A 21,902-nucleotide genomic window follows, 5' to 3' on the forward strand; every position below is an offset into this window, starting at 1 on the left:
TAAAATACCTCCACCATGAGTTCACCACGACCATCAGCTCTGGACCGAAGATGTATTTTGATCTCCGTACAAACATCTGTGACGCAGTGGAAAGCAACCTGATATATATGTTGTGTACTGGACCATATTTGTGTCACTCGTCATTTAATTCATGCAGATGGTCAACAGGATTTGGAAAAAGTTGTGCATTTATTATCCGTTTCATAGCAATAGTTTTGATTTTCTCCTTCTGCTTTCTTTGTAAAGGCTATGAACGTTTACTCTGTGACTCTCAACGGCCCAGCGCCGTGGGGCTTCAGGCTGCAGGGCGGCAAGGACTTCAGCATGCCCCTCACTGTGTCAAGGGTAAGCTAATATTTTGACTCTATTTTCAGAGGTTTATTTTTTAATCCTCATTTTGTGCTGGAATTACGCGTCCAGCCAGGATCCTGTGTACGCATCGTTCCTAAAGTGTCATGTTCTTGTTCACACAATAGTTCCCACCTCTCTCACCAAAACAAATCCTACCTTTGCACCATCTTTAAGTCATGATCGTAAAGTTTCTTCAATGTGGGGATTCTTTAAGCAAAAGCCACTGATCCAAGATGTCTAACCGAGTTGAGTATCCACAGCCTCTTGCTTTATTGACCTTTCACGATCAAACGTGGAAACTTTATCCCGCAGATGTTCCTTTGAGCTCTAAACCTTGGTCATAACAACAAAGTTATCTCTTCAAACTAATTCCCATCGTTGTCAAGGTCTTTAGTTACTGTCACTTCTTGATATACGAGCGTGACTCTTTGAAAGTGGAATTCATGAAATGAACAACTACTTGTGCTTGGATCTTATAACCAATGGTGTCTCTTCTAAAGACCGTGAGAAGAACTTCTAAAAGAGTTTTAGAAGTCTAAATTAATAATTAAAATACAAACTAAACACGTTTTTCTTTAGGTTATCACTACTGTGCAAAATATAAAATCTTTGCAATGATTTAAATTAAGTAAAAACTGCCGGGAGAGAATTAAAATTCACTGGACAAGTCTAAAATTGTAATTTCAAATATTTAAAGACAAAATGAATACCTGAATCGCTTGGAAACGGTATCAAGAAAATTCTGCCAATGTTGTATGTTTATTATTTTTTTGTGTTAAGACTTTATTCTCGTTTTTCTAAACGTAAATAAAATGTTCTTTAACCCGTTGGGAGGATTTTAAATGTTTTACAAGCAATTCAGGCTTTATTTTTGTATTTTAATATCATCATTTTATGGACTTGTGGGATTAATCCAGCTCATCGAGTGAAACAAGACAATCTTTACTTAAAGATAAAACATAAAAACTTCCTAAAGTTAAGTATAGGTAATTCTGATAATTCAAAAAGGCCTTAGTTTTTCTAATGGCATGTCCAAAGTCTAAAGTTCTTTATCAGATTTTCAAGTGGCCCTTGGCCTGTCATTAATTGTGGGCGACAATTGTGACCTTTAGAAAGAAAAAAAGCGCATCAGCAATAATAACGAGATATTGCGAGTTAATGAAAGAAAGATAAGGTTGAGCGAGTGTTGTGACTAACTAGTTAACAAAGAACTACTTCTGAATAAGAGTTTTTTAAATGTGTGTTTCTATGGTTTAAAGAATACTGAGAGAAGGTATTGGCCCTGAGACATCTGCTCCACCTTCCATCTGACCCTCAGTGCAAAACTACATTCATGTTGTGAAGGTTTTTTTTTTGTCAAATGAACGTCTTTCATTCTAACAAGTCTTACATTTTCCTTTGATCCACTTCTTGCTTCTATTGAACCAGAGAGGCCACAAGACTGTGTGTGTGTTTGAGTTGACTCGAAATTAAATTACATTTTAATTCAAAAGTGAATCAAAAGCTCATCTTCAATACATTTTAGTTTCATGGCCCTCGAGTTTTTTAATTGGATATTCGTTGTGTGTCAGTTGTGTTGCCGACTGCAGTGAAGGAGGTTACACATTTGTTTCAGAACTCTTCAATATATATATTTTTTCTTAGTCCCGTCCAGCAAAAACAACCTTTTGACTCTGAAACGAAAAACCCTCCGTAGATACAAGGTCTTGTTGCAACACGAAAAGACTAAATACAATAAAACCCATTCATTAAAAGTCCATTTATTATTACTTGATCTTTTTAGTTGCCACTGCCGGCATCTTTTCAAAGCAACAAAAACAGTAGTTGAAGTGGTATTTTGTCTAATAATGAAAAGCACGACTATAAAAAAAAAAAAAAGTGACCTCATGTTGGCATTTACAGCTTTGAAATTTAAATTAACAGTCAAAGGTTCTGGCTTCAAGAGCGAAATCCTCTCTGAACAAACCTTCAAATAGTCTATAAACTGCTGTTGCTTTTCAACCGCTTTTCCATTCCTTATAAGTACATCGCTTCTTTGCCTTTCTCTATTTGACCTCTCAATTATTTGTATTTAAATGCACGCCAGAGAGTCGCATGGAATTAAGAGGAAGAAGGAAACTGTTTTGTTAAGATGTTTTTAAGTGCCTGCTCTGTGTCGAATGTGTGTGTGTGTGTGTGAAGCTGAGTTAATCCTGTGATGATGGAAGCAGTTATCACTTGCGTTGCCGGTACATGTCTTGTGTCTGCTGGAGTCTTGGACTGGCATCACACTCTGTACCGGAATGTTCCTCATGAATTCTGAACAGTAAAAAAAAAAAAACCCAGATGTTCAAACTCAGACTCTGACGAATTCAACCCCCAAACATGAAACATGTTGATCCAGAGGTGACTAATAGAATTCTCTTGAACCCTTTTTTTGACAGCTGACGGTGAGACATCCGCGGTTATTACTCACAATGAATCATCTTAGTTTTATTTTCTTTCACCTGTGATAAGACACTTTCAAAGAACCAGGTTTATATAAGTCACTCTGGCTTTTTTAAGGACTTGGTATTTTAGGAATCGGCACAATAACTGTTCAGTGATTTGCATTTCCCTGGAATTATTTAAAATATAAATCAAATATTATATCAATTTCCATTTTTTTTTAACAGCTCAGGTATTTAATTTATTAATATTTTAAAGATTTAAAATTTGTGTGTATAGTTTATTTATTTAAATTAAATGAATTATTATCAATGTATTGTATTCAAAATATTTTCATAAATTTAAACCTGGTATTAAAAATAGGACCAAACCCCAGCAGCAAATTTATAAATTGATTTAAATTTAATTAAAAAGGTCACAATATATCTGTATTTGGTTGGAATATGACCTAAAATTATAAAGATTTTCTGTTTATTACAACAGAAAGCTTTGTTTTATGAAAGAAAACCTAACTAATAATAAAAGTTGTAAAGTTGGTTCAGATAATATTAAATTTTTTTTCTCTTTATTTACTTTATTAAGCAGAAGGAAGTCCTTTAGTTAACCTACTCTTAGTCCTTTAACTTGATAATTTCCTATCATAGGTCCAGAAGCCACTTGAGGTGGAAACAATTATTATCCAAATAGATTGTCTTGCTTTGCACAGGAAGACGGTTCTCAACTCACTGCAGTCGCACTGGAATCATTTAGCAGGGTTGTTTATCCTCGCTGACATGGATCTGATAGCAATCTAAAGCAGACAGTTAAAAGGCTTTTCACAATAATGGAAAGCATGTGGAGCGACTGAACGGAAGGCTCGAACAAAAGAAGGGAGATTAAAAGAGACAACGTTGAGCTCATCAATGATTTTAAGTGGTTTGTTCTCACTGTAATGACTTCAACGGCAGCTAATGTTCTCGATGACGAGTGTTCTGTCATTGTGCGCCGACTGCAGCCGTCTATATTTTATTAGACGGAGACGTTATTCGAAACAACTTTATCGAAAAAGCGAAGATGCATCTGGGACTCTTGTTGTCTGGTATTGATTTCTCATCGCGCGGCTGGTAACTTTTATGTGAGATGGATTGAAATGGAGGTTTCCATTCACCGCTTTTTGGCTTCCTTCCTTCCCCGCGCCTACAAACCCGTGCCTTCTCAGCATTCCTCGCATTTTTTCCCTCGACTCCAGCCGTCAGCGGGGATAGACAATCCTCTCGCCTCGTTTGTGTCTGAAATGTCTCCCGACCTTTTCTCGTCCGGGCTGCGTGATGGACTCCTCGGAGCGCTGTTTGTCCTGTGAGCCCAACGACCAACATGGTGCCAAAACAAACTCTCAAGTCCCTGTGAGAGGAAGAATTACTTCTTCAGGCGAGGCCTCCCATCATTAATATCCCTGGAACACCGACCACATGACCTCTCTGCTGGTGTTTAATCAAACCACATGATTTTGATGTTTCTTTAAAAGATAACCTTCTGTCCTGACCCTGCATCTCCTCCTTTTTCTGGACTGACTATAATATCTGCTCATTATTTTTTTTATCAAAATAACCTGCCGGACATTTTATGAAGGGTCAGGGATTTGATAGGTTGGTATTGTATTGACATTTATGTCATGTTTACGGTGAGCAGCTCAATGTGGTGACCTGAAATAAAAGGGTCAAAAAAAAAAAGAAGAGGGATTTTTTTCAAGCCCTGCTGGCCATTAAATCCTGACGGTTATATAAAAGTTTGTTCCTCACTAGTGTTTGCAAAAATATTGCACAACATGCATAAAATCAATGTGTTTTTTTTAAGCAAAAACAAAGTCATTTTATATAAGCCAGTCGGATGGTAAGATCGAATTAAAGTTCCTTAATGTTCATGTTAAATTTGGTGACCTATAAAGATGCCAGTGTTTCAAGATATCATAAGGAACAAAGATGATCCATTTGTCCAGATATTAAGAGAATTACGATGATGTTGACGGACCTTAAAAGGTGTCAATATTTAAGGTAAGGAACATAGATTATGGATGTCAACAATCATAAAAAATACTTAAGATAAGAGTAAAGTTTTAGGATATGAATTTAAGGGGAGAATGAAAGACAATTTTCCTCTTTGTGAAGTTTGGAAAATATAAAAGATTTTCGTCCTGTGACGAAAAGTGCAAACAATTTGTGGCCCCCTTACTGTATGTTATTGTAGCAGATTAAACAGTGATGATGTGAAATATAGATCATAAAACAGGGCTATTCAACCCAGGCCAAATCCTGCCCATCAAGCAATTTGGACCGGCCCATTATCCCATCGATAATGAATACACTTTCAAAAAGCTGCACCGATCTGCGTCAATTTTTGCGCAGCTTTTCGGTAAAGCCTGCGTTTCATTGTAAGCGATGGAGCTTCAGTTTAGATAATCCAACAAAGCCTTCTCAAGCGACGTGAAGTTGACACGGAAAACACGAGATTTAACTACAAACGGACTGAAAAATATCTACACAAAACAAATGCCAAAGGCCTCCCCCACAAGTTTTTTGTGTCGGGATGCATTTGCTGTCAACAAGGATTATAAATAACATGAGGAAAAGCTGTTGCTATTTCAATATGAGTACTAAATGATTTACAGTATTACATTTTTGCTGAACATTTAACAGCAAATAGTGGATTGGATGTCCTTTGGAAAATCTGAGCCCGAAATGTTTTCCTTTTACAAAAGCATTTTCAATTTCAACACAAGACATATTTTGTCTCCGAGCACATTCCGACAAGCTTTTTTGTTCTTTCAGTCTTCAGAAATTATCCTTATCCTCGTTGCCCTTGAGAAAAACACATCTGGCGTAGTAACATTATATCTCCCTCTGCAAGGCGCTCTCTCCACTTCCTGCTTTTGGTCGAGGCGACGTGAAATGTAGGAAGACGGTTGTTGTAATGCTCTTTTAACTGAGTCACAGTCGAGGGCAAGTGTCGAAGCTCCTCAAAGGAATTTCTCCATTTATCTGCCTGCAGGCAGGTCTGAGCATTACGATGCTCCGACGCTGAGCACCATCTGGTTTCTGTTTGTGAACACATGTCACTCCTTTAAAATTGAAGGATGTGAATCGGAGATGATGTCAAGTCAATAAGTGCAGCGGGGGATCCCGACTACAGCTGACTTTTCATTTCTGCTTTTGATTCCCACAGTTTTGTTCTGAGCTTAAATACTTTTTTGGTTTAAGGCAAATTGAATTCCTAATCAATTATTTTGATTATAATGTAGTTAAAAATACATATACAAAAATACTACTTCAGCTTTTTACTGTTTTCAACATATTTGTTGATTTTTGTCGGATAGATAATCTATGTAGTTAATCTCATTATAAACACTCATGGGCGCAGTGGTTAGCTCAACGCCGCACAGCAAGAAGGTTGTCGGTTCGCTTCCAGCTTGGGAGGGAGCCAACCTGTGACCTTTCTATGTGGAGTGACTCGTGTTCCGGGCACACCGGTTTCCTCCCACACCCACAAAAAACAAAGAGGTTGATTGGGAACTTGGTAAAATTGTCCGTAGGTATGAGTGTGTATGTGAATGGTTGTTTGTCTTTGTGTGTCCTGTGACATACTGGCGTCCTGTCTACGGTGTCCCCCACCTCTCGCCCGAAGAAACTGGGTTAGGCTCAATGCCCCACCCCATGACTCACATAAGGGACTAAGTGGCATATAAAATGAATGAATGAATAAACACTGGCATCTTAATATGTAACGATATCAAAATGAACATTCATCTACTTTGATTTTGAGCCAAACATCCAGTGGGTTACGTAAGATTTTGTAGCCCCTGGAGTTTGACTAGAGTGCCCTAAACTAAAAGTAAATCTATGTATATGTATATTTACCTTTGCAAGGGAAGTGCAGATAGTTATACTTTATTTTTTTTAAAGTATAAGTCAAGAACGCTGTGCTTTCATTTGATGGGGTGGGAGTTTGATTTTTGGTCCGAACTTTACTTTTGCCGTAACCCAACGCAATTCTTGAATCAAGGAAGTTGAGAGATGATAAGACAATACATAAGTACATTCTGTTGTTGACTTGTATACGTTATGAAGTAGAGCGTACGTTACAGGTGGAATAGTGGTTACGATACAGCTAGCTGCGTGCGTTCAATTTTGTGTTCCAAATACCTTGCATTTTTCTTGCGAGCCAACACCAATTATTCATTCATTGGATGTTGTTCGGTACAATTTAAGTTTGTTTTTAGCCACTTAAAGTACGTTTTAAGAATGTTTCACGTAAGTTTATTGGCGACAACAATAAGTACATTTGAAGTAATGGACCACTGATTCACAAAAAAACTGACATGATGAAACCATTGAACCTCTAATGTAAAAAAGTTTGTTGTCAGGAAATTTTGTATTTTGGAATGTGGTAGAGCGAACATAACTGGATGCTTAGTGGTTTTTGTCATTAGCTAATAGTGTACATCAATCAAAGAAGTTAAGAACGTTCTTAACCACTTTAAGTACGTTTAAATTGTGTGTTGATAATTTTTCAAGTGTGTTAGTAGGCAACTACTTTATGTTAAGGACAACTCATTTGAAAAACCCAACTTTCCTAACTGACTGGCATGTTACAAATGTTGAAGTCTTCCTCTCCAATTCTCCTGTCTAATATCTTGGTGAACGAGATGTTACGAGACTGAAGCACATTATGACACAATATTGGGTTTACTCCTCCTTCTGCCAGCTGTCACGCTCCACTTTGTTTATACAACAAGTCTATTGGAGGTGGAGACTTCCGGGATTGATGACGGGCAGTCACAAACCTTGATGATTGACCAATAACAGCAGAGTGGATGTGGTTGCAGTAAACCAGATTTCCTCTCCAGTATAAGGAAGTGTTTTCAGTGGGCGGGGTTTAAGCCCATTTTCCAATGTAAATATTTGAATGAAAAGAGAGTTTTGAAAAAACAGACGCATACTGATGATACAATAGAGTTACAAGATAAATTTAAGAGACACTTCAATCAACACACCAGTTGCTTTATCAGTTGTTTTATTGATTTCCTATTTGTAGTCCATGTGAGATTAGGAATGTGCCGTGTCAGTGCTTCTTGACTTTCTTGAAATGTGGCATCACGTGTGGTCAATTCCTCTGGTGTGTTCACTCACTATAAAGCGCTAGAATCGTATTTGTGTCTCCCTCCCCATGTCACGCTCGGTCACCTTCATCCTGCGTCGTTGACAGATCCACCGTCTTCGGCGCCTCCGCTGTATCTCCTGAAGGCATATGAATATTTCCTTAACAAAAAAAAAAAATCTGTATCAGCAGCATCGCACTCCCCTGTCTTTCCTTTCATGTGGATACTTGTGCTACTCGTTTTCTGATTCCCCAGCGCGTTTCCAGATCACGCAAAAATCCATCTGCCGCTTTTCACCACAACTCGCCCATTAATTCCCACACATGCCACCGAGAAGGAAATGAATAATTCAGGGGTTTGGGATAGATTGCCTTCAGGGGAGGCATCATGAAGGTCTTATGTTGCATTCACACCAGCAGACTTTTAAGGTGAGTTAATGCTAGGTGTTCCTGCTCCCTCATTACAGGGCGACTACATACTTGTCGGTTTGGTTTTCCATTTCTCAGAGGGATATTTATGGCTTTGCATCAGCTGTGCTGCTGGAGTGATGTCAGAACAGGCTGTCTCTCGGCCCCCGAATAGCCGGGGAAGAATAAAAGTGAGCCGGTGCAGTGTTACTCGGGCTGCATATTTGCTGCAGGTAATTGGTTTAACGAGCAAACCAACTCCGAGACTTTCAGGACCTGGACTCACCTGTGGAATAACTTTTAATGATACATTTAAAGTGCTGCATTTTTTTTTCCAAGAGTTTAGGATTTCTTTGAAATGTGATATCAGTACCAAGCAGCTTGTGCGGCTTTCAACCTCAAATCAAAACCTTTTTCTTGTGAGCTAATCCTGCAGGTTTTCTGACTCAATTGATCGACAGTTAAAAGTTTATTCTGTCTCTCTTCTAGTAGTTGTACGTGTGGTTTGTTGAAGGTTGTTGGTGGGGTACAGTTCAGGACAGGAACATGTTTTTCACTGTTCATTGCCAAATTGACAAACTGCAGAGGGGATATAGGATTTCCGATCGTCCACTCCTGACCAAAACTCTGAGCAGGGGCAACTTTAGCTTCTCAAGTGAAGGGGGGGCAGCTGCATTCTGAACCTGAGCCAGTAGGGCAGGTGTTTGTGTCCGTCACACATGCACGCACACACACACGCACACTCAAAGACGCACACACACACTGAAGCTAGTAAGCTAATAATTAATTTGGTAGAAACATCGACAAACTGATAGACCGATATTCAACAGCACTGTATCGATTTTTATATATGTTTTTATGTGTTTATAGCATTTTTTAGGCTTTCAAATAATATTTTCTTTTTTTTGTAGAGTTGTAAAATCATGAAATTCAACTTTTATTTACCATTAACATGCAAATATTGACAGCGTAATTCATAAACATTAGCGTTGTTCATTTTTTGTGTCGCGATTAAACTTCTGGCCACTAGATGGCAGCAGTCGGTACGTCCTCCGCAGCTAATGGAACAATTAAATCCTGCGATGCTTTAAAGCTGATGTTTTTGACATATTTTGGTTTTAATATCGAGTCAAGTAATTGGACAATACTGCAAATGTATCCTTGCTCCTACAGTATTGCAATATATTGCAATATATATCGCAATATAACGATATTAAGTGGTGATAGATTAGTTTATATAGGGCGTCCCATGACAATAATGTTAACATTAAAGCCGGTCCTGGGTGCAAAAGATTGGGGATTGACAAAAACTAGCTAAAATGCTAGTGTGACACAGTTTCACATGAGTTTCACTTCTTAAAACAATATTGTGTCTTTTCTCAAAGTAGTACAAATACTAAATTTTACCCATCAAATGAAGATCCACCTATTTACATAAAGCCACCCTTACTTACTGAAAAAAGAAATCACATTGAGTCTTTATATATTCGAATGAATCAACCTTTGAATGGATTTTTTTTTACATATAAAACAAGAATCCCCTTCTGAGGGATGCTGTTAGCAGAAATCTAATCCTCAAAATGATCACGTTGAGTTGGGAAATAAATGCTGGATTCCCCTTTTCCATCACCAACACTGTAATCTAAAATATTTATTTTAAAAGACGCTTAGAAAAGTGGCTGACATGTGTGAAATTGATATTTCCACTGCGGCTTTGATAATGCTTCACATGTGCTTAAAGACATTGCGAAAGATTCGACGCGGTGAAAAAACTTTACTGTAATTTTGCTTCAGTAAGTGTAAAAATAAAACTTGTTTTAATGAATCGCAGTCGGTTGATGCGACACATAGACCAGGGGTATGATGTTTGTTTTGTTTAAGAAAAAAGGACATTATCAATGCCCCAAAAAGACGCCAATTCCCATGCTGGACACACTTGAATGTCCCCGCGATTGCCAAACCTCTATTCAAGTTGTGCGTGCAGGAAGTACAGGAAGTGACCGTGAGCGCAGAGATAAGTGCGCTGGTTATTTTGTGTGAACAGGGCTCTTTTTACATGCACGGTACTTACTTTAACCCATACCATACCCATAAGTACTTGGATGGCCAATATTTTGAGACTGAGGTCTCCTTCATGGACACGGAGTAGTTTGAAGGGCTACCAAGACCTGTTTTATACAAACTTCCTGAAACAAATGTTTAGTTTTTAGCCTTTAGTAATAATGTCGTTAAAAAAAAAACAACATTTATATTTTTCTTCATAAATTGGAAAATCAGTGGCCACCACTGCTAAATTTTAAGTACAAATGATTCATTCTAAAATGCTCACATTGAATAAATATATACTGTATATATTTAATACAGAGCTATTTTGTAACAATTTTTATTTTGGGGACATGGTGTCAAACTAAATCAAAAAATGGGCCAATATTGTTCATGCAAAGTTGCAGGCTGAACAAAATTCAAAATGAATATTTACTAAACTGTCCAATACATCTTAATAATCTATGTGTTTTCTATTGAATAGTATTTGTGTCTCTCAACAAGCAAATTTATTACCTTTACCATAATTTTGACAGTCATCCGAATGGCCTTTGATAAGCCATGACATCTTCATAGGTCATATACAGACAGACCGACAGACAGAAAGATAAACCTAATTGATCCCTCTGGAGGTCACTTTCGGGAAATTGTTTTTTCCAGCACACAGCAACACTAAATAGAAAACAAGAGCAAAATGCAATAAAAGGAGTGATGACACAATCTAAATCTAAAGATGATCAAAGAAAAAGGATACAAAGATTAACATAGAAAATAATTATATTTTCACTCCACTCCTTTCTCTAAATTCAGAATTAAACAGCCTAATAGCACGAGGAATGAATGCATCCCTGAGTCTATTAGTGTTGCATCATGGGAGGAGCATTCGTGATGACAGTGTTCAGAGGATGACTGTCATCAAATCTTAATTGATTAACACAAAGTAAATCCTCTTATTCAGCTACTTGTAAATATCAACTGAAAAAAACTCCTAAAAAGACAATATTTTCCGTAATTCGCCATCACTGAGGTCGAATCAAAGGCTATTAAAGTGAAGCTGTAAACGGAACAAAGCGAGCGAAGCTCCGGCCGCCTCCGAGGAATTCATCCGTCACTATTTTTAGCTTTGATTCGAGGCAGGCCTTAACTCTGTTGTGTAGTTTTTGTAGCCGGGGCCGTCGTCGGTTTACAGACGCGATTACCCCCGCGCCGCCTCCCCAGTGTTTATATTTAATGTGCGGGAATCAAAGCGCCAAAGCTTAGCTGAACGCGGCAGAAATCTATTGATTGAAGAGCGCCGTCCTCTGAGTTTGTGATGAGCTAACATTTGCAGGGATCCGTGACATCAGTGAATAATCCTAATAGGTTTTTTTGCCAGAAACCCTGGCAGTCGCCCACTTATCTGATGCTGAACACTTTGTACTGGAGTTATCTGAGAATATGACAAGTCTAGGGTTTCATTAAGCCGCATGGGCAGGCTGACTAAGCTCTTACTAAACACAGTTTGGCATCTCCGCTCGGTGTGTGTTAGTGGTTTTAAAGGCCTCGCGAGACAGAGCAGTATTTTCTCACATGGCGGGTGACAGGATTCCTGCTCATCCGTGCTAATTCATCTGCTATGTTGGCGAGACAACTCTCGGGATGATGTCATTGTTTTGTCAGGGGGAGCTGGTCGCCTACCTGTCGGCGCGTGTAAATGATGGAGCTATTTGTTACATGTGGCTTCTGTCTGAAGGGTTTGTGCCGTTTGCTTGATCATCTGGAGTCGCGTCGGCTGTAAATCATATGTTTATGACTGATGCCGTCGCGACGGTCATAATGGCTGTTCCCTCTCCTGGTCGCACATTATTTTTTGTGTCTCCGGTGATCAAACCTTTATTGGTGTGAGGCTTGTTGTGTTCCCCTCTTCATTCTGTGTTTATTGTGTTAATATTTATTTAAGGTAAATACTTAAACACAAACATTGGATGCAAACATTTTATTATTTTAATTTATAAAGAAACGGCAGATCAAAGAACAGAATTAGTCACTTTATAGTTTTGGATTTAAACACATTAAACACGTTTTTCTGTTGCAATGAATGCAGAATTCAATGATTAGGAAGCTTTTATATTAACTACCAAATACACATTTTCTGCTGCTTTTAGTGTTTTAATGTTCGCTTGATTTAAATTTTTTTTTTTTAATACAATTTCTTACTGTTTCTTATGCTGTTTATTCAATTTTAAACTGTTTCTTACTGTTTCTTATGCTGTTTATTCAATTTTAAACTTAAAGAAACATCACATTAGTGAGCAGAATAATTCACATTACAACTTTTTTTAGATTTCAGATTATACATTGTATTTATGTTGCGATTAATCCAGAATTAATTTTCTTTTAAGAAATGCTGAAATTCAAAATTCTGCTGCCTTAAGTGTTGTAATGTCAGCTTGATTTGATTTGAAGTTTTATTTGAAACGTACTTGTCTTTTTTAAAAACAATAATTGCTTAAATAATGATAATTATTTTTCAATTAAATGGTTAGTAAATTTCATGACAACAATGCATTAAATTAGCTTTAAACTGCTTGAAATACTGTATAAAAAGGATGTTAATGCATTAAACATTAACTTATTATATATTTAATTTCACTGATTAGTGAAGCAGATCAATTCCCTATGGCGACTACAGTATTAACATATATTTTTACTTTGTTTGTGTATTTTTAATGTTAGCAAAAATACCTAATAGATGAAAGCATGGCTTCAATAGTTGAATTACAATTTGAACAACTATAAAATAAAACTAGATTGCATTTGCTTGTAACTAGGTAGTTATTTAGTAAATAAAAAAAACGAGATATTACATTTTTGTTCAGACAAACGTATTATTTGCGGCTCTTTGGATCTTTTTCGGGCCTTCATGCGTTTATATCTAAGACATCATCTATTCGCCTCAATCTTCTTGGTCCAGCTGGAATTTTTTTTCTTCTTTTCATTGACCAGACACAGTACTTTAATGACAACGTCTGTGATCTTAGTGCACCGAAATAACTTCCCTCTCTCCTGGTTTTGGATGATGACATAGACAATTTGCGCTAAACTATGTTAGGAAAATGGCCAATCTAAACAATAAGGGTAAAATATCTTTGTGTTATATTTAAGTCCACTATTGTTGTGCTTAAATACTCCTATTTACTTTACTTTTGTCACATTTCTCTCAGTTTTCCTCTTAAAAATAGTTTTTTTGCTACCACAATTATTGTAATAGAGTGTCACAGGAATTCTCAAATTCCCCCTTTCACTGTAAAAACACGTAATTCACCTTAAATTACGATCTTGACAACAACAATGTGTTTTGACCACGATTGTTCCGCCTCATGAATTTCGATGTCATGGCGAGAAAATGTTAAACATAGCTGTTTTTTCATGCTTGAGAAACGACACAACCGCCAGTCACAGGGCCAGTGAGCATGACTCACCCGGGAGTGGAACATGTTGTTATAACTCACCGAGCCCGAGTGTAAATTTCCACATCTGGACAGGGATAGTTATTAGACGTGAGTTCCTCAACTCTGGGTTGTGACCTCACTTAGTGTGATTAGCTTCTCAACGTGTCATGGTGTCTGGCTGGAAATACTGTAGCGGCGTTTTTGGACGACAGACTAAGACGGTACAATGGTCGGTCGTTTAATTTATCAACGTTAGCTTAAGCCTACAGCGCCATCACGTTTAGCTAATGGCTCTATGTCACTGGATGCCAGAGGTTCCACAGTTTTATTCCCTGATTTACAAATGTTAAAAACAATGTCGATTTCCTGTGAATGATGCTTATGTTTCTAATGATAATGGTTATTATGTTTGTTATTACCAACTCCGCTAAAAAGGTAATGACGCAAGAAACCGTTATTCACTTGTACGGCTTCTAACTGCTGCTGCTCCATTCAGAACTGCCCAAAAAACTGAAAATATTTTAGTTTATAAAAATCGAATCAATCGAATCTCTGAAATAACTCAAAGCCCATGTGACTGTTGGTGAAAACATTAGAAAATCGCTAAAGTTTTGACTCAGGAATGCCATGGGTGGGTCACCTTGACCCTGAGATAACACTTGGCCTGTCTTGGCTTTTAAATGATAATGTAGACTACTGACCTAACAGTGAAGCAGCAACATTCAAATACAAAATATAATTTCGAAGAAATTTAAACATTAAACATAAACATAAACATCATACATTGTCTATCCCCCCCATCCACCCTCCCACTGCTCACAGCAGGAGGCCATCATCACTGAATCTGGTTCTGCTCGAGGTTTCTGCCTTCTGAAAGTTTTTCCTCTCCACTATCAAACTGTAATTCACCGATTGTTGGTATCTTTCTATTCTCTAATATAGTCTTACTTAAACTGAAATATATATAATACCTACTAATATAGATTCCTAAAATTTCAGCTCATGAAACACCCATGAAAACATAAAATATACACCATATTTATTACATATAATACAAGGATCATTTCCATAATTTTGTTTCCTTTCGACAATTGTAAGACCCGATAATCCTCCTGACCGTACTCTCTTCTCTTCTCACTTCTTTCTTCAAATGTATTTTCAATGCAACACAGCCTACATCAGTTAGTATTACAGAATCACAATAAAATGACGCCTTTTACATTTCCCAATGATTTATGTGGCTCATTTATGCTATGGTCAGTTTTGACCTTCCTATTATCCGTGTTATCGCTCTCATAGAATCCATTTGCTCTCTCCTTATCTCGTCTAGCTGACTCCCGGTGGCAAAGCAGCCCAGGCCGGTGTCGGAGTGGGAGACTGGGTCGTGTCCATCGGTGAATCCAACGCGGAGGAAATGACCCATGTGGAGGCACAAAACACCATTAGAGGAGCGACAGACTCGCTCACCCTCAGCCTCAGCAAGTAAGTCATTAGTTTCCCGCGTGAAGACCACTCACTTTCCCTTTTTATCTGCACGCTGCACAGAGGCATAAATCACCACAAGCAGCCTTATTGCGAAGAGAGATGAGATGCTAAAGTCCTTGAAACGTGTCCCGATGTGACAGATATTAGCACCGCCTGCATAAAAATGCTGTTTTTGTAGGAGTTCCGTTGTTTACTTTTCACAAGATTTCACATGATGTGGACTCAGACCTCGGCGGAGAAACGCCGGCCAGTGTCCTCCCGAGGGTTTTGTTATCGTGTTTATGTCTTATCTTTTTTTTCACGCTTGTTGGATTGCTCTGTCAGTCCGATAACATTGGGAAAGAACGGTTGTACCTCTGTAAAGGACATTATTTTTTTTTATTTGTCAACTTGTGTCAGGACAGGTACGAAAATGGCTTTCGATAACAAGAGCCTTTAAAAGAAATAGAGTCGGGTCAAGACGGAAGCTTAATGTGAAATAAATAGATAAAAAGTGAGAAAAGAAAATGCTCATATCATACCAAACGAAAACAGGGCCACAGTGTAAACTAGAAAAAGCCCAGAAAAAGTGCATAACTTTTTTATTTGAATAAATATAGAAAAAAACAATCCTTTTCAGAGTTGTGACCACTAGGCCACTAATCAATTGGCTTGTAGTAATAATAAGTATTGATATACTTATACACTATTATTGAATGAACTTTTGCAACTCATTTGTGACCACAGTTACAAACATTTATATTTTCATTTTTTATAGTTCAGGGTTTGTTGTGTCAGCAGTTAGAGGCGATACAAGTAAATGAAAAATCTTGTTCTTATTATAACCAAAGACTCATACATGTATTTTACCATTAATAACTTTCCCTAAATGTTTTTTTGGAATATGTATTGCCTGAGATTGGCATTAACTTTAGTGAAATATTTACATGGTTAATTGCCTCTTTAATCAATTAAAGTATTATTTCCAACAAATTTCTTTCAATTGACAGAAGTACCTAATAGTACAGTATAGTAAATAGTAATAGTAAACAATTTCCCGAAGGAGACCTCCTGAGGGATCAATAAAGTTTTACCTTACCTTACCTTACCTGAAGAAAACAACCAAAAAAAGTTTTTTTTGGTCCTCTTTGCTATCAAATATTAGACTTTCTTCAATCTTGAAATTTAAAATCTGATAGCTCTTTTTTTCGGCAAGATCTTCTACTGTTTCTTAATGACCCTGCACGAAGAGTCCCTTCACTAGCTTGACTACATTTTTTTTGTGTAGAATTTTGTGTGAAATAATGTGATCCAAAAGCCACTTATTTCAATTTTGCTACAGATATATTAAGACATCAATACTTTCAAACACTGATCTGTGTTAAAGTGCAACTAATGTGTTGATTTAAGTGTGTCTTAAATTGATCTTGGACCTCTATTGTACTCATCAGTATGTGTCTGTTTGTACAAAAATCTCTTTTCATTGGAATATTCACATTAGAAAATGTGCTGAAGCTCCACTGAAAACACGTTTTTCTGAAGATTAAATCTTGTTTACCATAACCACACCCACTCTGCTGTGATTGGTGAAACATTTAGGTTTGTCACCGCATGTCATCAATTTTAAGAAAGTCTCCACCTTCAAAGGACTAGTTGTATAAACAAAGCAGGGCGTGATTACAGCTGGCTGCAGGAAAAGTGAAGCCATTATTACGTCATAATAACCTCTTGTTTTCCAAGATTTCAGACTGGGTAGAACTTTATAGAGTAATAACTTTAAAACATGGCCATGATGAGAGACTTACTGCATCTTGGAGAGGAAGATTTCAACATTTGAAATATGCGATTAAGTCTTGGTTTTTCACATTAGTTGCCCTTTAAGGAATCTGATTATTAAAAATCCGATTTAGTGACAAAATGCTTGAGTTTGTAGTTCTCTTACTGAATGTGCTTTGGTTCTGTAAGATAAGACGATGTGAAGCCCTGAGCGCTCGTCTATATTTAACACACTGCTAGATTTTCGGAGGATAATATTTCATTTCAATTTAACATGTACTTAATCTTAACCTTTCGCTGAGAGAAACATGCCAACCACCTTTTTTACTTCAATCAATTCTTCCCTCCAGTGGTTTTCCCTTAAAAGAAAAATTTCCATGGATGATAAATAATACCGAAAAAAGATCCAAGTTCCTCGACATCAGAGAGTATCACAGTGCAGTATGAAGTATCTGGGTCTTGCTCTTTTGGATTTCACAAATCAATATTGTGATCAAATCTCGCTCGGGTGGTAGTTCAACTTTCTTCCGCTCCGCCTGCAGGAGCTCCTCTGATAACTTGTGAGAATCATTTTGTTTACTTCAATTTCTGTCAGCCAGAGAAGCCGCGGGTCATTTATGAACAATGATGATTGGGAATATAAATATGCAATTAAACTCTCCGTGATGCTTGATGTTATTTTGGAGTACTCTGATTTGCAACCGTATTTTTTCTTCTTCATTAGAGGTCTATTGTACTTCGGTTTATATAATTCGGAGAACAAGTTTATTGATCTATTTATTAATAGAATGACAGTTAACATCTAGAAATCAAACAAAACACAAGCACAAGTGCAGTTTCTCCATTTCTGTTATCTGGTATTAATATACAATAATAATTCTCAAGGGGGTTACATTTCAGAATCGGTTAAGAAAAAAACGATATATTTATTTAATCAATTTAACATTATATACTAGCTGAAATACTTGGTCTAAAAATAAATTGTTTATGGGCTTTACCATTCTGCAAATCGTCCTAATTGAATATGTATTAAATATGGTTTTAATTTAAATAGAATGTATTTAAATTATAATTCCCCCTTTTCAGGCCCCCCTACAAAAAAAAAGATGCTTAAATTCTCCCTTATTAATTATCTGTAAGATGTATGGTTTAATTCTCATCATAATTAGATATTTTTTTTAATTTTCATGGGGGTCTTTTGTCCAATTTTGTCAGGCAGTTTGGAACTATTTAAGACATTAGTATCAAGCCAACACACACACGATGTAACAATATATTTGATTCCAATAATGAAGCAGGAGAAATTGAGGATATGGAATAAACTACACAGGAATACACTCCGTAGGTTCTGCTCTAAGAGGTAGTGTTACACATTATTTCTGCGGGGTTGCCAGGCCGTGATTTATGACTGGAAAGTATTTCCGCATCTTGCTTTGAGATTATAACGGATCAGCTTTTTTCTCTGTAGAAAGTGCCGCAGCCATCAAGATATGGTTGATGCTGCATATTCTCCTCTCCATCTCGCGGAGAGGTCACGCATGATACTTACCCTAGCATCGTCGCTGGTGTGTGTTAGCGGGGCTGGATTCGAGGTTGAAAAAGAAGGGAAGGGCGCTGCGGTGATGGGATAAGAGCCAGAATAAATGCGGCGCCGAAGGGAGGCTGTGGGTGAGCGGGGTCAGGTTCTACCTGAGCCAGATGTGGCCTTTGTCTGTGTAATTCGCTGGCCTCAGTCATTGCACCGTGATTGATCCTGTTGAGATGTGGCCAGGAACACACAGCACCCGACCGCTACACTCGCATGATCTGCTGTGAATCAGGGCTGACGGCTCTGTTATTCCGCAACATTAAAAAAAAAGACTAATGTAAACATTCTCAGCTTTCTCCTTTACACAACATACAGCGCTGAACAAATCATTTTTATGATGTTCCTGCACAACAGTTCACCTTTATACTGTGTTTCCCCCTCTTTTGCCTCATTACTGTTGCAGTGCGTACAAGTCGAGGACAAACGGTGCCAAATGCAGATTCAATTAAGGTCTTATTAAGTAATAGTTCACTCAAAATTATAAATTCACCCATTTTCTACTCACCATAATGTCGACTAAGGGTTGCGGTTATTTTAATCGGTTCCTTAGTAAAGTAAAAATGTAACTCCATTTTATTACAGCCTCTGGAGTTAGTCATCTTTTTCCAAAAAGACAGTTAAAAAAATCCAAATACCTCCCTACTGCTCGTCTGTAACATCCATCTTGTATTGAAGCCTCCACATGAGAAATTGTTCCTTAAACACTTAAACAAGTCTATATTTCAAGGTTGTTTGTAGCAGGTCAATAACATCTAAACAACAACGTGCTACACAAACGGAAAGTGCTCCAGGTAATATTGCGAGTGCTTCCAATAAACTTTCCTTTTGTCATTCTTTTGATGACCTTCAGAATATTGTCGGCTGAAATGGATTTGACTTCACAGGTGTGTCTTTTCAGGGTTACTTAGTGGAATTTTCTGGCCTTGTTAATGGGGTTGGAACCATTAGTTGTGTTGTGCAGAAATCAGTTTGATACTGTCCTATTGGACAACCTCTAAATTCATTTTATGGGATGAAACAATCAGCTAAGTAAAGAGAAATTAATGACCATCATTACTTTTAGAAATTAAGATCAGTCGGCCAGAAAAATTGCAAAAACTTTGAGTGTCCAAATGCATATACTGTTTAGTGCACTTTATTGTGCTTACTTATTTATTGTTTAAGTGTGTTTTTTTTCATTTTTTAAATATGTCAGCTCAGTGTTATACATTCTCTTTTTTTCATGTATACCCTGTAAATAATTACGTGATCTGTGCTGCTGTTACTGTTCAAACTCCCTACTGTGGGGACAAATAAAGTTATGTCTTATCTTATCTTATTAGTCAGATTATAATGTGCTTGTGCGCCACCTGCCGAACATAGGGTAGACAGAGAGTAGGTTAGGTGAGCTTCACTCCAGCAATCAGGACAAGGAGTGATGAATCCTTCAAGAATACTTTGGATCCAGATGGAACTCCAGTTTACCACAAACTAATTTCATTTCCCCTTAAAATCGAGTCTAAATCTCTTTTGATTCTTTTTGCAGACGTACAATAACATTACTTACGGTTCACAATCAGACTTCCTGTTGAATAAATACACATTTCATTTAGCCGGCGACCTTGACTGCAAAAGCAATTTGGCCCCTTGTGTGAGCTAGTTTGACACATCTGTTTTTGTTATCTGTCAGCAAGTGTTGAATATTTTTGTGTTGTGTGGGAATTTCTTCTACAACGAAACATCATCTGACAGTAATTATTCCTCCAAGGCTGCGATCCAATGCTGTCAGGGCTTCTCTAAAAAAAACTAACTGATTGGCTTTAATTGGTGAACTTTAACTTAAGATAACGAGGAGTCTCTTGGCTGCACTCACAGTGAGCATTGGTGTCAAACTTAATCACACGAGGGGCCAAAACCTTATAATAGTTGCGGCAGAACAATTTTAAGATTTTACAGGAAGTATGATATTGTATTTTATATCTAGGCGGCTCCATCTATCTTGAATTTATCTGTGTTTGTCCTCTTCACCAAACTCATTTTTGTTGTAGGAAGTCTCTGTTTAATTATTGTCATCAATAATCTTTGTTCCTTATCTTATCTTAAACACTGACTTATAGTTCTTCATATCCAAATGAGCATTAAACCCAACTCTCTTGACTCACTCACATGTATCAAATGTTGAAATCTTCCTCCCCAAGATGCAGCAAGTCTCTCCTCATGACCATGTTTTAAAGTTATTACATAATAAAGTCCTCCTTCATCGGAAATCTTGACGAACAAGAGGTTACAAGAGCGGAGTCCATTTTGACCTAATGATGGTCTTCACTCCTTCTGAAGCAGCGAAGAACGCCCAGAAACTTATTTTTTATCCAGTTTTTTAAAAAGCAAGCCACTTTTCTTTCTTTTTATTTCTTTATCTCCCCTAATGGATGCTCTCTTCACTCTAAAAGGTTTGCTGTGATTTCTGTGCGGGGCAGGTGAACATTGTTTTCCTGAAACACTTCTTCCCGGTGAAGAGTTATTGTCAGCTTTATTTGCTCTTATCTTGGTCGCCATCCACCGTTTCTTTTATGCGAAGCGAGGACAGCAGGGCAGTGATGAGATACGGTCTATTGGTTGTTTTATTGCTTCCTTTTTCCTCCCAAAAAAAAGGTCCAGTGATCATCTGATGTTGTTTTATTGCAAAGGTTTAGGTTTTATTTGGAACCTTGTATCAGTGAGGGAATTTGATAAAACTGAGATTTTTAGAGGAAAAGGAAGAGTTCTTGTACAACCTGTCGATGCGAGGGGAGACTTGTGGCCATTTACCTGTATTCATGAGGCCCTTATAAAGTGTGAATGAAAGTATACAACTGATTTTTACAGTTATCCATGATTTGGTGGCATTGCCTTATATATTTTAATAAAAACAAATAGGGAATAATATGTCCTCAAACAACCCCTATTTTAAATCCTAGCTCAGGGGTCACTAACCTGCGGCTTTTACACCCCCTTGATGTGGCTCACTGAGAAAATATGAATAAATATTGGCATTTAATCAACATGTTTCATAGCGTTTTCTTAAAGCGCAAGTAAAAAACTAGCAGCTCTTTATTTTAGTTTGCCTTATAACGGTAAGAATGAACCTTAAATAAGTAAGTAATTTGTATTTATATAGCGCAAATAAGAGCATATTGGCACCAAATTTACCTGTCTCAGGCTACACCTCTTAAAGGAACAGTAACACGCACAACATGGAACAGTATTTCCCTTAGTTTCTTTAAAGAAAATTGAATTTCAAATTTGTGCAGACGTTAGATATGTAT

The 21,902-nt window shown here is 37.4% G+C and overlaps 1 protein-coding gene across 2 annotated transcripts in view; it reads left to right on the plus strand.

The window, feature by feature from the left end:
- Nucleotides 1–21,902, plus strand: part of LOC148071822 (PDZ and LIM domain protein 7-like) — a 55,392-nt gene that overhangs the window by 1,928 nt on the left and 31,562 nt on the right. For both annotated transcript variants that reach the window (XM_087798598.1, XM_087798599.1), the window contains exons 2-3: nucleotides 247–345; nucleotides 15,121–15,272. In XM_087798598.1, coding sequence (XP_087654724.1) covers nucleotides 247–345; nucleotides 15,121–15,272 — 251 coding nt within the window. The remainder of the gene's footprint in view (nucleotides 1–246; nucleotides 346–15,120; nucleotides 15,273–21,902) is intronic.

Source organism: Callionymus lyra, chromosome 9, assembly GCF_982586985.1.
Source record: "Callionymus lyra chromosome 9, fCalLyr1.hap1.1, whole genome shotgun sequence".
NCBI lineage: Eukaryota > Metazoa > Chordata > Actinopteri > Syngnathiformes > Callionymidae > Callionymus > Callionymus lyra.